We start from the raw sequence: 13,252 nt of genomic DNA on the forward strand, positions 1-13,252 counted from the left end.
CTATTGCGTAGCAACAGTAGTGCTGGTACTGTTATTTGACATAATTTTTGACGTCAGACAAAAATGTGTTCTTATATTTATTCATGAAAAATTTCATGGGCAAACACTAAAGCGAATGTAAAAATAAATACATAAACACACTAAAAAAGCGAATGTAAAAATAAATAGATAAATATACGTTGTATATTTTCATTCATGTTTAATTTTAAAAGGATCGAAGAACATCGTTTATAAATAAAAGTTCGCATTTGCTAAGCAATTTCAGTTGTATGCAAATTTACTTCGTAGAAAAGTTTTGAAAAGTAGTATGAAAAGTGATGAAGAGGTAAAAGTTGGAATACTATTGGATAACCATATTTCGCGGTTTCTTGGAATTAAATTTAGAGTCTAGCGAAAAAAATGCATGACGTTTGATGAAACAGATAAACAAAATATTGAATCGGATCAGCATGGATGATTTTATAAAAATAATCGGTTAATATGACAGATACAAGTACATAAAGAATGCATTAATAAGTGTAAAACATGTAATAATTAAAATATATTTTAAGTATTTGATATTAAAAAAATGAAATATGTTATGATTAGAGAAATTTATTATTTATTTAATATTAATAATTATTAATAATAAAATAATATAATACAATGAAAAGTACAAAATTATTTTATCTTTAAGTTATATTTTTAATCGTATAATTGAAGAATACATTTTCCGATTTGATAATTTATTATACAGATGTTTAACATTAAAAACTTGATAATTGATATTTTGTTAATTTTAAGAAAAACCCGACATTAGATTAAATAATAAAAAATCCAAGGATTAGAGAATTCTCAGATGATTTGCTATACAGATAATTAATATTTCATAAATCATTTTTGAATCTATACGGATAATATATGTGAAAGATATAAGAGTACTTCAGATGTAGTGCATATTAATTAATACATATATAATGTATTGCTTTCTCTTCTATATTTTAAATTAACATCTTAGTACTTTATTTCAGGAAATCATTGTCATTTATAGTTAAGTGACGATAATGTATAATATTTCGGTAAAATTGTAATAAATTGCGGGAAAGTAGATGTGACAATAATTATTCTGATACCGTGAGATTAAAATGAAATATGTATGGCTATCTTAAACTCTGTCTACTCTAGTTCCCGGATTATCTTAATCTCTCACGAAATCTGCGAATTAACGTTAGAAATTTTAGGATTATCCCATTCTGAAAATTATGATCCCTACAGCTCCATAAATTTCATGCAAAAAAATCCTCATTTTGTTTGTAACATATTTCGAGTTTTTGTTATGAATTATCACGATACAAATACAATATGAATTGATGAAATCAGAAGTTAACAAAAAAAAAATCCGAAATTTTAGGAATAGTTATAAAATTGGTTTTTACCGATTCGATAGTTAAAATATTCCGTTAATTAAAATGCTCAATCTCATACTATGGAATGCATAATTAAAAATATCTTGTATGATTATCGTTATTTTTTTATTATTCGTTTCAATCTAACAAATTTTTATGTTATCACATTCAATATTTATGCAATTTAAATATCATTTGCTTTGAGAGACGATGTATCTCGAATTGTGAAACGGAAAAAAAAAATAAAATGACAGAATCTTCATATTTATTGTAAAATGTATTTATGGCATTCAGAAAAATGAAAATTGAAAGAAACAATCGCATTTATATTCTTTTTTATCATTACTTTATTTTTAATTATTGATGACAATGGTCATTCACGTTTGAATAAAAAATCAAATATATGTAAAATTTTGCAATATAAATGTTTACGAGGTCTCCTAAATTTTAATATGACAAATTTTAATCAAAGCCATAAAAGTTTAATACAAAAGAATTGATAGAAAAAATTATGATACTGCACCGCGCGTTCAATAACAGAACGGCGAGAGCTCTGATAGTTTTCTATAAAATAACATTGCTTCAGCACATGTGACAATATTTTTATAACTTTATGTTCTCAGATAAATATACGAAGATAAGAAAGAACGAAAAATCACCTTCGTGGGTTACTGTGCCGATAATTCGTATCTTTTTATTATCTTTAAATTATCCTTTTATTATTCTATATTATCTTTAACCTTTTTGTAATATACTAGCTGTGCCACGTCACGCATTGCTGTGGCTCAGTCTGATTAAATGGAAAAGTAAGAAAAGAGAAAGCACGCTATGCAATTTTTGCGGGTATACATTTTTATATAAAAACACGCGCGTATTCGAATGCAACGTGTCAAAATTTCAAAGTATTCGTTGAAGAACTTTCGGAGATTTGAGATTTTGAACAAACGTACATTTACATTTTTATTTATACTATATTTTAGATAGATTTATGAATTTATTTATTTATTTTACGGAGAAAATCTGTGTGAAGTAAAAGCAAAACTAATATTTTCTTTTCTAAAGGTTGTGGTACGGGTGAATGAACCTCTCACATGTGTGCAAATATTCAATGCTAGTTTAAGGCGTCTATTATCTCTCATGTCTGAAGTCGTAATTTAATATGCGGTGAGGCAACAGGAATCTTTTACCACTACTAAGTTAAACGCCACGCATTTTTGTTTAGAAATATCGTACAATAAAATAGAAAACGGGAATTGCATTTGTGACTCTAATATTGAAAAAAAATTCAATATTAAAAAAAAATTTATGATGCGGTAAATTCTTATGCAAAGAGAACAATAGAAGTCAAACACATAGTACGTCGTTACTCTCTAAGAGGTTGCTTCATGGGATTAAAAGATTAGAAATCTCATTTTTTAATGAGATTTCATCTGCAAATACGGTTTAACGCAATTACAGCTTAATTAATGTAAATATCGGATAATTATATTACGATAGATGTAACTATAAAAGATCGAATTAAATTCCACAATATCTCAATAATAGGAAATGTAGACGCAGAAAACAAATTAAAGTCAATAATTAGTCTGCGTGACAGTATCAATTCCAATTACGAGTTGTTCCAAATATCTCTGGCTCACCTCGTCGCATCCTGGTCGACAAAATCGATTTGCGTACGTGCCATTACAGCGTTTTGCTTCGCGGTCTCCCCCGGCGATTCCTCGCTCCGGACAATGTACATTAGGATGCTCATGACGAGGAATTTCGGAGTACAGAAGGACGAGAGACACGGCACACGGCACACGACACGACAGCCAGCCAGCCACCAAACAAAGATGTTTTGCCTATTTTGCACCACCCGTCCCCCGCTAATTCGTCACCGGTGCTGTTCCGCCGCGACGACGACGGACGTACGGAATAATGATGGACGAAGTCGCCTTTAATGAATTTCTTCCGTCGACAAATAGCACGGCGAGTGAAATAAGGCGGGCACGCCACTCGCCAAGATTAAAATCTCCTCGTTTCTCTTCGACTGTCTTATTAGCGCGTCGAGGCCCGCGTCGAATGCACGGAGCATTGGCGCATAATGCGTCAACGCGCACTGCGGTAACGAACTCGATTACTTAATTGTCCGCCGCGTGCAAATTTATTCGCGCAATCACGGTAGAGCGAATCACGGTAGAGCGGTGTCGTTATTAATTGTCGGACACCGATCTTTGTTATTATCACCGTTGCGATGAAAACTCCGCATTAATTCGTCGGCTACTTTATGATCCTCTTCTTCTCCTTTCTTACTTAGCGATCGCATGTAAGAAAGACGTCTCGCTTCGCACAGAATTTTCCTGTCGGCGACGAACCATTAACGACGCAGGAACGATTAACGACGTAATACGAAATTACGTCCGCGCATTGTCCTTCGAACGTGATTATTTTCTCGAACGTAAGCATTCCTTAATCATCTCTTTTGCGCACTTTGCATCCGCGACGCGGTTAGCCTTGCAGCCACTGTAAATTCGTAGAGAATAATTTTTCCTTAGCACAATACGACTCGAGACGAGACGGGTCTTAAGTAACGTCTCTTCCATCCACTTTGTGCAGGTAGTTTAGAAATTCAATGACGTGGAACGTGGCGTAACATTTTCGTGAGTTAAATCTTTTGAAAATGCCGACACATTCTTTCCTTACTTTCTATTACTTTCTTACTGAACTTACACGTGATCGAAGAACATTATTAATATTAAAGTCAATATCACCAATGTTTCTCAAAGTTTTTATTACTCATGAATTATTGAATTTTATTGCGTATTAAACTGTCAAAACTTTCACGACAACATTTAGCGACGTAGAAAAGATGTATTATTTTATTAAAAGTCATAAAATAGTGATTTATAAATGTCTAAATAACAACATCGAATATAATAATAATAATAACAGTTATGTACAAAAAATTAAAATCTTGTAATCTTTGTAAAAGTTTATTACACATTCCCAGTAAAGATGGAAAATGATCTTATTGCTTACATCAATTAAAAATTTCTATGCGATTAGATAAATGTTACAAATTTATAAAAAAAATAACGTGTTTTTTCACAATTTTGTCAAATATTAAGATTAGATTTCAAAACGTTCTTTCCGAGGAAAACTTTACTCGAAATCCATAGTAACGTATGATCTGTATTATATCGAGTAAAATTTTCCTCAGAGAGGATGTTTGGAAATATAGCCTAAGTCAATGTAAATTAATGATTGTATCATCATTAAATTTCTCACGTATCAATTAAAAGACGTGACAAGATAAACGTAACGATTATCGGTTATTATAACATACATCTTATTGATAAAAACTGTATATGTGTATAGCGTCGCAATAATTATAATAATTAAAATCTCAAAAAGTAACAAGAAAAAGAAAGAGCTTTTATAAAAGAGTAAATCATTTATTGATTTAATTTATTAATAAAATATTAATAAATTTGGTTAGCTAAAGCAATTGAATTCAAATGAAATTCCTAGACTTTTATACATTTTATTGTTATGATTTCGTTAGTTTTGTCACGTAATAGTGTCGACGAATTAACAGTCCAGCGCGACCGTGTGACAAACAACAAAGGCAATTTATATTTTCGCGATTTATCAAATCGGTTAAATTTGTCTTAGAAAGGTTTCGTATCGATGGTAAAATCACGCTCGTAGAATAAAAAAATGCGGACAGCGGCTATATAAAACGAACTGAATAAAGAAGGCAATTTATACCTCTGTCGCATGTCAAGCTAGCTATATATAATTTTCTTTTCGTATGATCTCAGAGATAATCTCGTCGATGGCACAGTGGTCTCGAACTTTGCGCTCATCGATGAAAATATCAGTAGGTACGATTGAAGCGGTCGAGCAGGATCGCAGTTTCGAAATGCTCACGACGTTTTCTCTCGGCGCGATAGGTAACGTTGATATATATTTTATTTTACGTGCAGAGAGCGTCGCGACGACGAGTTTCGCTGTTTCGCGCGGCACTGAGGAGCGCCGGTGGCTCATTCATCGTCGGCACCCCCGTGTACGCACGCCAACGGGGTGTCGCGCAGGCGTTGCACCCTCGTCGTTGTCGTCGTTGCTCGTCCTTCGGTCCCCGCTGGCGTCGCGACGCATCCTCGCCGCTGTGAGAAGGAGGACACCACTTCGCGAAAAAAAAAAGTCGAGAGCTCTCGAGCTCACGCGCGTGAGTTCTATGGAGTGATGCGAAACGACGCGATTGAGGTGGCGGCAAGCCGTGATGATTTATCGCCGCCCCGTCCCCACGGGGAAAAAGGCGAAGCGGAACGGTATTCGGCCACGATTTATGGAATCCAAGCCGGGGGCAGAGCTTTTCCGCCGCAACAACTCGGCGCGAAGCGTCATGTTTTGTTTCGCGTCACAAATGTAAAAGACTGAAGTGAAGTGTTAATAAGAAGAGAAGCGGCGGAAGAGAGTCGGGAATCCTCTTCGCGCGAGCGCAAGTTCGAAACGGAAATAAAAACCGATGCGATATTGGTGTGATATTTACACTTGATTTTTATATGTGGAAAAACTTGGCGTTGGTTGTCAAGAATAAAAAATTCAGAACGTGTGATTTTCCTCTAAGCACACAATATTCTAGGAATATTACACAATTATTATTAAAAGTTAAAATAATATTACTATCAATATACCGAGAGTGTTATTCAATATTTTCTAATGTTACGGGAATATTGTGTTAAATGTTATATGTCCGTTTTTACATAATATTCGTGATATTACTTCGACATTTGTGGAATATTATGAAAATGTTCTACAAACTTTATTATGGTCAAAGATCAATGTGGACTATTATGTATAAAATATTCATCAAACTTTATAATTGCATTTAAAGGTGTAGTATTCACGACAATTTAAAATATTGAAATAAATAATATTATTTACTTCTTCATATAATATTATTCAATATTAAATAATATTACGCCCTTACAAGATTCCGAAAAAGAAATTCGATTGTTTTATCTTTATGTAAACAAGAAAAGAGAGTTCCGACAAGAAATTTTCTCTAATATGTTTCTAATTCACTCAAAAAATCGTCTTGTAAGTACAGCCACAATTTTTTGGCTGCAAAAAATTAACCAAGATAGATAATAATTAGCAAATACTGTGATATCGTATATGTTTGGTGCTTAATCAATCAACAAAATAACAGAGACAGAATTTATATCTGAACTGTTTGTGAAATTTAAATGGAAAATTTTTTTGCGATTCCTATTCACATGTCAGGACCAATCATACTTGATATAAAATTTGACTGTATAATTGACAGTGGGACCTAAATTTTCTAGGAAAGCTAAAATGTTGCAACTATAAATTCTGTGTGTAATAATATTTTAGCAGACAAAAATAAATAAATTTTTTGTCGTGATCCACGGAAATCTACTTGCATCAACAAAACATTTCGTTCGTGTTGTGCTAATCGTCTTTTGATTATCTCAAAATTAGTAAAAAAGAATCACGAGATAGTACAGTTATATCACAAACAGATTAAATGTACTTGTCAGCGTTGCTATTACATAATGAATAATCGAAATTTAGTAATCTCTTAGCGCGTGACGAAGTCTTGCGTGAATTTCGTTTCATACTGTAACGGATCTCCCCTCCCTTGACAGCAATGCGCTCCCATTCACAGTCGAAGGGGGAAGGAAGGAGAAACGGAGCCATCGTTCACGAGGAGCCCGCACGCGATATCGCAAGTTTCCATAATCAGCTGTTACACGTTTGTGACGTGGATATAGCTCTGATGGGCATTCGCGTATTTAGACAGCGTGAGTTTAGGTAAAGCCAGTTTCATATCGGCCATGTCAATTGCGGTTGAACGACTTCCTTTTCGGCAAGAGCGATCCGATCGGAATCGACTAGGTCGCGCGATTCGCGAGTGAGTATTTTCATTCAGGAAAGCGTACTCGGAGCCATTGTGTTTACGTGTTTCTCAGTTTATACATTTTTACTTCGGTCACCGTCCACGGAATTTAATGTGTGCGATTCTCTCTCCGCTTTTAAGACCCGAAGAAAAAAAACCGGATTTAGATATTTTTATGTGTTGCAACATAATTTTACAACCGCGTTGTGAAACGGACTTAGAGATAAGTTCCGGTGACTTTCTGTGTGTCCGGTTGTGATTATAATCGACATTGAGTTATTTTCATTTAATAAGAGATAATGTCCGGTGACAGTGATATAAGCTGTTTATATAATTTATGACAGTGTAGCGATACACTGTTACTTCGGGACTCAAGCCGGCCGGGAGCGCAGTGAGTCGACATGAAGCATCTGTCAACGGAATCGCACATTCAGTACTGAATGTGCGTTGCGTGCGCTCTGTGTAGAATGAAGAACCGGTTCAGTCAACGCCGTTCCATTAAATCAGCGCGCACCCGACTTCTCCTAAATCATACAATATATACGGAGAAATAAATATTTTTTATTAATCGCCTCGAAGATTTTTATAGCTCGTGAAAGACGTGTGAGAATTATATCTTTTGTAAAGTAATGCTTTAATTCAAAATAGTAAAGCAATCCAAACTGAAATTGTGAAATCGATAATCGTTTGAAATTTTTTGTTTTATCTACTGAATTAAATTAAATTAATTGATTTATTGTATTGAAATCAATTTTTTGATCACACTGAAGTCTCTTAATGTGTCAAACATTAACGCATAAAAATAATTACATTTTTTTCATGTCTTTCCTTTTGTCTAGTTTTTTTTTAAATACTTTGCGCCAATCTCTTTAATTCATATATTGTTAATAATTTAATAATAATTTCTTTGTCACATGCTGTGACGGATCGACATTAAATTTTTTTTTACTACAATATACATAATTATAAAACTTGCCGCAAGTTAAATGTTATCAGCAAGTTTGTTATGAGCGATTTTAATATTCTTTCAGAAGTCGTTTTAGTCTCTTGCAACAAACTTAAACGAATACGCTTGTTTATTGCACAATACTGTGATTAGGAAGAGTTACTTGATATTAACGCTAATCGATGTTAAAAGGGAACGGTTAGAAGGAATTTGCTTATCATTCGTTTTCAGAGCAAACTGAAATAGCAAAACTGTCGCGACAACAAGTGTAATTTTTCTGTATGTGGCCGAAAGCGAATAAATTATTGAAACAAAGTAAAGTGATTTAGTGCAAAAGTGAGTGAGCAAAGAATTCAAATCGTATCGAACGAGATCGAATAGAGCGGTTCATACTTCTTTCCTTTGTCGCTTGCATTTTTTCTTCTCAAAAGTGGATTACGTCGCTCTGCACGTATAGATTTGGAAAGTATTTCGTTAGTGAGTCTCGAGGGATCCGTGTTACCCTCGCTATTTCATATCAAGATCTCAATTGAAGAAGCGAGTGAGTAAGTGATAAGTATGCCGTAAAATCAATTAACAATATTTACGAAAAATTAAAAATAGAGAAAAAATTTCAAATATATAATTCAGAATCGGTTTGTCGTCTTTCAAATTTACAGAATTACACGATCGAAGTGCTACAGCGATTTCTTGTTGCAAAGTATATAATTAAAATAATGATCTCAAGTGAGATTATTATAATTATTTGAGAAATTATTAGGCCAAGTGCGCAATAGAGATAATTTAAATATTCGCCGATAAAAAAGTAGACAATAGCGATATTAAGGTAAGCGATGATGTAAAAAAAGAAACTATTCGCGCATTTGTGTGTGTGACTATAGAAGCAACCGATCTTTACTTCATACTCAAGAGACGAAACTGTATCATTGGTTCGGAAAACAAGTCACGCAAGTTCACGTTCGAGGGGAGTACTAAGATAAATACATTTCTTAGTATGTTTACTAGACCAATCCGGATTCATTGTATGATTTATCGTCTTATAAGGAAACGATCGGTTAGCCGAGAGGAAGGAATTTGTCCTTCGAAACTATTTGAAGCGTTTTAAATATACGCGGGAGAATTCCTAACACTGAGAAATTAATCTTTATTGTTTATAAAAGAAATAAGTATGCAATTAATTAAATAATTAATTTTACGCAAAAAAACAAAGACATCAAAAAATTAATAAAAGAAACAACCTCCTTATAATAATATTCGCGAATAAAATTGATTTGATATTCACGACAGATCAATTTTTGACAAATTAATTTTGTTTAATCCTATGAAGAGCGCTTCGCATAAGAACATGTCGAAAAAAGAAAAAAAAAACGACACGGTCTGATTACACCTCGACTCACTCGTCGACGTCACGAGTAGTCGCTTGATAAAGTCGCTTGTATCGCGAAAAAATAAGGCCGAATCTGCTTTTAGTGGCCAAGTGGTACGAGAAAGGTAAATGCAGGAAGTATGTTGTACGAAGACTTCCGATTCTCAACTGGCTACCGAGATACAGACCCACGTGGATTCTGCAGGATGCATTGGCCGGCATCACGGTCGGTCTCACTGCCGTGCCGCAAGGTATCGCTTATGGTACTGTCGCTGATTTGAGTCCCGAGGTAAAGATTACGAAGAAGATTGTGTGACCGCCGCATAATCCTGTATTGCACCATTCCGTAGCATATAGAGATAACGCTTTTGTGTCATAAATTTCAGAGGGACAAAACGAAATTTCTAAGAGTAACTCTGATCGTGAAAGCAAATCGACAAGTGACAAGATACATAAGTTTGTTTTTAGCACGACTCAAGAATAATTTACGATTTACGTCAAAGTATTATTTCAAACAGCATAAAAAAGTAACATTAGAAATTATAAAAATGTATAAATTATATGAAAAAAAATATATTTTTCTTAAATACAACGTTTTCGATATCGATAATGCCGTTTGAACAGTGTCGATTAATTTATACAATTATTATAACGATATATGCACAATTCTTAATTTAAATGATATATCTTTTTAAATAATTATACTTAATTTCTCTGTTATGATCTTATAGTATGGATTGTACTCGGCATTTATGGCATCATTCATATATATCATTTTTGGGTCATGTGAAAACATCACTATTGGTCCAACAGCCATTATGGCCACCATGGTTCAACCGTTAGTCGCCAAATATGGTCCTGATATGGCTGTACTTATTGCCTTTTTGAAAGGATGCATCATTGCACTTTTAGGAATTTTTCATTTAGGTACGTTTGTTTACACATTTAAAATAAGAGACATATGCCATAAATGTATCACAATTTAAAAGCAAAAGGGTTTATTTTAAGGATTTTTACTGGACTTTATATCGCTTCCGGTAATTACTGGCTTCACATCAGCCGCGGCGATCAACATTGCGTCTTCCCAGTTTAAGTCACTCCTGGGTATTCCCGGTAGAGCCGAGAGCTTTCTCGATGCCCTGATTGCGATCTTTAAGAATATCCATCTGACGCGGTATCAAGATGCGTCGTTGGGAATTGGTACAATCGTTGTGTTAGTGTTGCTCAAGGTATAAATTCCATCAACAGCAAAAGTTCTCTTGCAACTAAAAATTTAACTCGTCGAAAATTTATTTTTCTTGTTTCCAATTGCAGAAATTACCAGGACGGCGTACAGGGTCAATCTTTGAAAAAATAGGATGGCTTCTTGGTCTGTCTCGCAACGCATTAGTCGTAATTATAGGCACTGTTATGGCGTATATTTTTTACACCAACAATCTGGAGCCTTTTACATTAACGGGTGAGTAGAAATCAGTAGATGTCATTTAGTGTTTTTTTAAAATCATATTATATCGAAATTAATATTTGATCTAAAATAGGCTTTGGCAATCGCATGCAGCAATTAATCATCAGACAATTTGATTTATCTTTTGAGTTTCTCTATGGATTCCATTTGTGGAATCGAGATTTATTGCATTATCGGCACGCATTGTGGAATAAATCTGCGATAATGCATTTTGTTGCTGCTGATTAATTACCTTCAATATTTTCTTTCGAGAATTCGTATTGAGATTGACTTTTAAAATACATATGCTTATTGACGTTAAAATTTCTCGAAGTTAATTTACTGACTTGTAAATTATTTACTTTTTTTACATTTATCAATTATAATTTTTTTCTGTTTTTTTTTTTTTACAATATTCATCAATATTAATACAATGAGAATAATTATCTTTTTACGTTTGAATCGTGAAATGAGATAATGACTTGTTCTCGTCTCAAGTTTTGATGCATTGTCAAAAAAATACATCTTACTCTATATGGGCAGATATCACGAGAAAATTACAGTTTTTACATCGAGTTACGTGAAACGCGAATAATATATAAATAAAACGTTTCAGGCAAAATGGGGCAGGGCTTGCCACCGTTCGCGCCCCCGCCGTTCTCCACGATCTATAAGAATGAAACGTACAACTTTGTGGAAATGGCTAGCGCAATGGGAACGACGCTGTTCACGATACCGGTTGTATCAACTATCGAGCACATAGCCATCGCGAAAGCCTTCGGTAATTAAGTTTTCATCATTAAATTATTCTGCTATCGCTCTCGTACAATTTTGGAGTGTAAAAGCTCTGCAACAAATTTTTCATTCGAAACATCGTGTTTCTACGTTTAAAACATGTAGTTTTACTATTATTATTTTTTTTTTTCCAATATAAGAGCATTGCTATTTTTGTTTGTACGAAACGGAATTCAAACCAAGCAAACAAGCGCGAATGAACACAGTTTGTGAAACCGTTCGCAACATTCATTGAAACAAGTGATTCGTTCATGTTTTTTTCCGCTCGTTTCTTTGGTGTCTGGATTTCTTCTTTTTTTACATATTGCCTCCAAAAAACAAAAGTCGAAACTACTCGCTCGAGCAGAGAGTTTAATAGACTAGTTATTTCAGCAAAGGGTAAATCTTTGGACGCCACTCAGGAGATGATCGCTCTAGGAATCTGTAATATTTTTGGATCATTCGTTCGCTCGATGCCAGTTACAGGATCTTTCACACGAACGGCCGTCAATCATGCGTCGGGAGTTGTAACTCCATTGGGTGGAATATTTACAGGTACGTGAGTGAAAGAGAGTTGTATCATTTTTTAATTCAACGCAATTTAATAAAGTTCGATTAATATATTTCAGATGTGTGTGTACCTGATAGCTGCTATATAAAATAATTGAATTTTAAAAACACACTGTATATAAAATAATTAAACCTTTGATAAAAATGATTTTACTTTATATTAACATTTTCCAATATTTTTAACATTTATTAATATGTTAATAAATGTTAAAAAATTTAAAAATATTGGAAAAAATATTTGAAAAAAAAAAATGATATAATAAAATTAAAAAATAAATATCAGAAAATATTTTCCAATATTTTCAATATTTTTAAATATTGAATTTTCGGTTTTACATCATAAAATTAAAAAGTCAAATACTTTTGGTTTTTAGGGAGATTACAGAAGTAACTTGATTTTTTAGCGAAGTACGAAGATATTTCTCTTTAGGTTTTTCGATGCGTTGTCTAATCACGATGGAAACATTTCAGGCGCTTTGGTACTGCTTGCGGTCGGTCTCTTGACCTCTACTTTCCGCTTCATACCAAAGGCGACGCTCGCTGGCCTTATCATGTGCGCCATGTACTACATGCTCGATTTCGAAACGTATGTCTTGCTGTGGCGCGCCAGAAGTAAGTTTTACAAATCTCTCCTCCTCTTTACCTCTCTTTTTTTTCTCTTTCTCTTATTCCGGTTCACCCGCGATCTATCTAGCCGTGGCGTCAATGGTTCACGCTGCACAAAAGGAGCTGGGGTGTCAGCGAGAGCTCACCCACGCCCGAGATGCATTTCGCGGGTGCATTTGTTGTCTCGAAAAGCACACGTGAAACAATAATGCTCAAGCGCACCCTTGGTGGCATTTGTTGTTAACACGGA

At 34.1% G+C, this 13,252-nt stretch overlaps 2 protein-coding genes across 19 annotated transcripts in view; one reads left to right on the plus strand and one right to left on the minus strand.

Moving 5' to 3' along the window:
• Positions 1-13,252, minus strand: part of LOC105204861 (trissin receptor) — a 74,195-nt gene that overhangs the window by 54,293 nt on the left and 6,650 nt on the right. The window contains exon 1 of one of the 2 annotated variants that reach the window (XM_011174107.3): positions 3,026-3,550. The exons of the other annotated variant lie outside the window; for it this stretch is intronic. Coding sequence (XP_011172409.1) covers positions 3,026-3,138 — 113 coding nt within the window. The 5' untranslated portion in view covers positions 3,139-3,550. Of the gene's footprint in view, positions 1-3,025; positions 3,551-13,252 lie in introns of those variants that run through there. 2 annotated transcript variants of the gene reach the window in all.
• Positions 1-13,252, plus strand: part of LOC105204868 (sodium-independent sulfate anion transporter) — a 63,775-nt gene that overhangs the window by 46,590 nt on the left and 3,933 nt on the right. The window contains exons 1-9 of one of the 17 annotated variants that reach the window (XM_026133889.2): positions 6,341-7,899; positions 8,328-8,783; positions 9,713-9,859; positions 10,340-10,535; positions 10,617-10,837; positions 10,923-11,067; positions 11,669-11,833; positions 12,220-12,381; positions 12,868-13,008. In XM_026133889.2, coding sequence (XP_025989674.1) covers positions 9,749-9,859; positions 10,340-10,535; positions 10,617-10,837; positions 10,923-11,067; positions 11,669-11,833; positions 12,220-12,381; positions 12,868-13,008 — 1,141 coding nt within the window. In that variant the 5' untranslated portion in view covers positions 6,341-7,899; positions 8,328-8,783; positions 9,713-9,748. Of the gene's footprint in view, positions 1-4,909; positions 5,324-6,340; positions 7,923-7,956; positions 9,898-10,339; positions 10,536-10,616; positions 10,838-10,922; positions 11,068-11,668; positions 11,834-12,219; positions 12,382-12,867; positions 13,009-13,252 lie in introns of those variants that run through there. The other 16 variants (XM_039447081.1, XM_039447082.1, XM_011174128.3 and 13 more) reach the window with 16 other exon arrangements.

This window comes from Solenopsis invicta, chromosome 3, assembly GCF_016802725.1.
Source record: "Solenopsis invicta isolate M01_SB chromosome 3, UNIL_Sinv_3.0, whole genome shotgun sequence".
Lineage (NCBI taxonomy): Eukaryota > Metazoa > Arthropoda > Insecta > Hymenoptera > Formicidae > Solenopsis > Solenopsis invicta.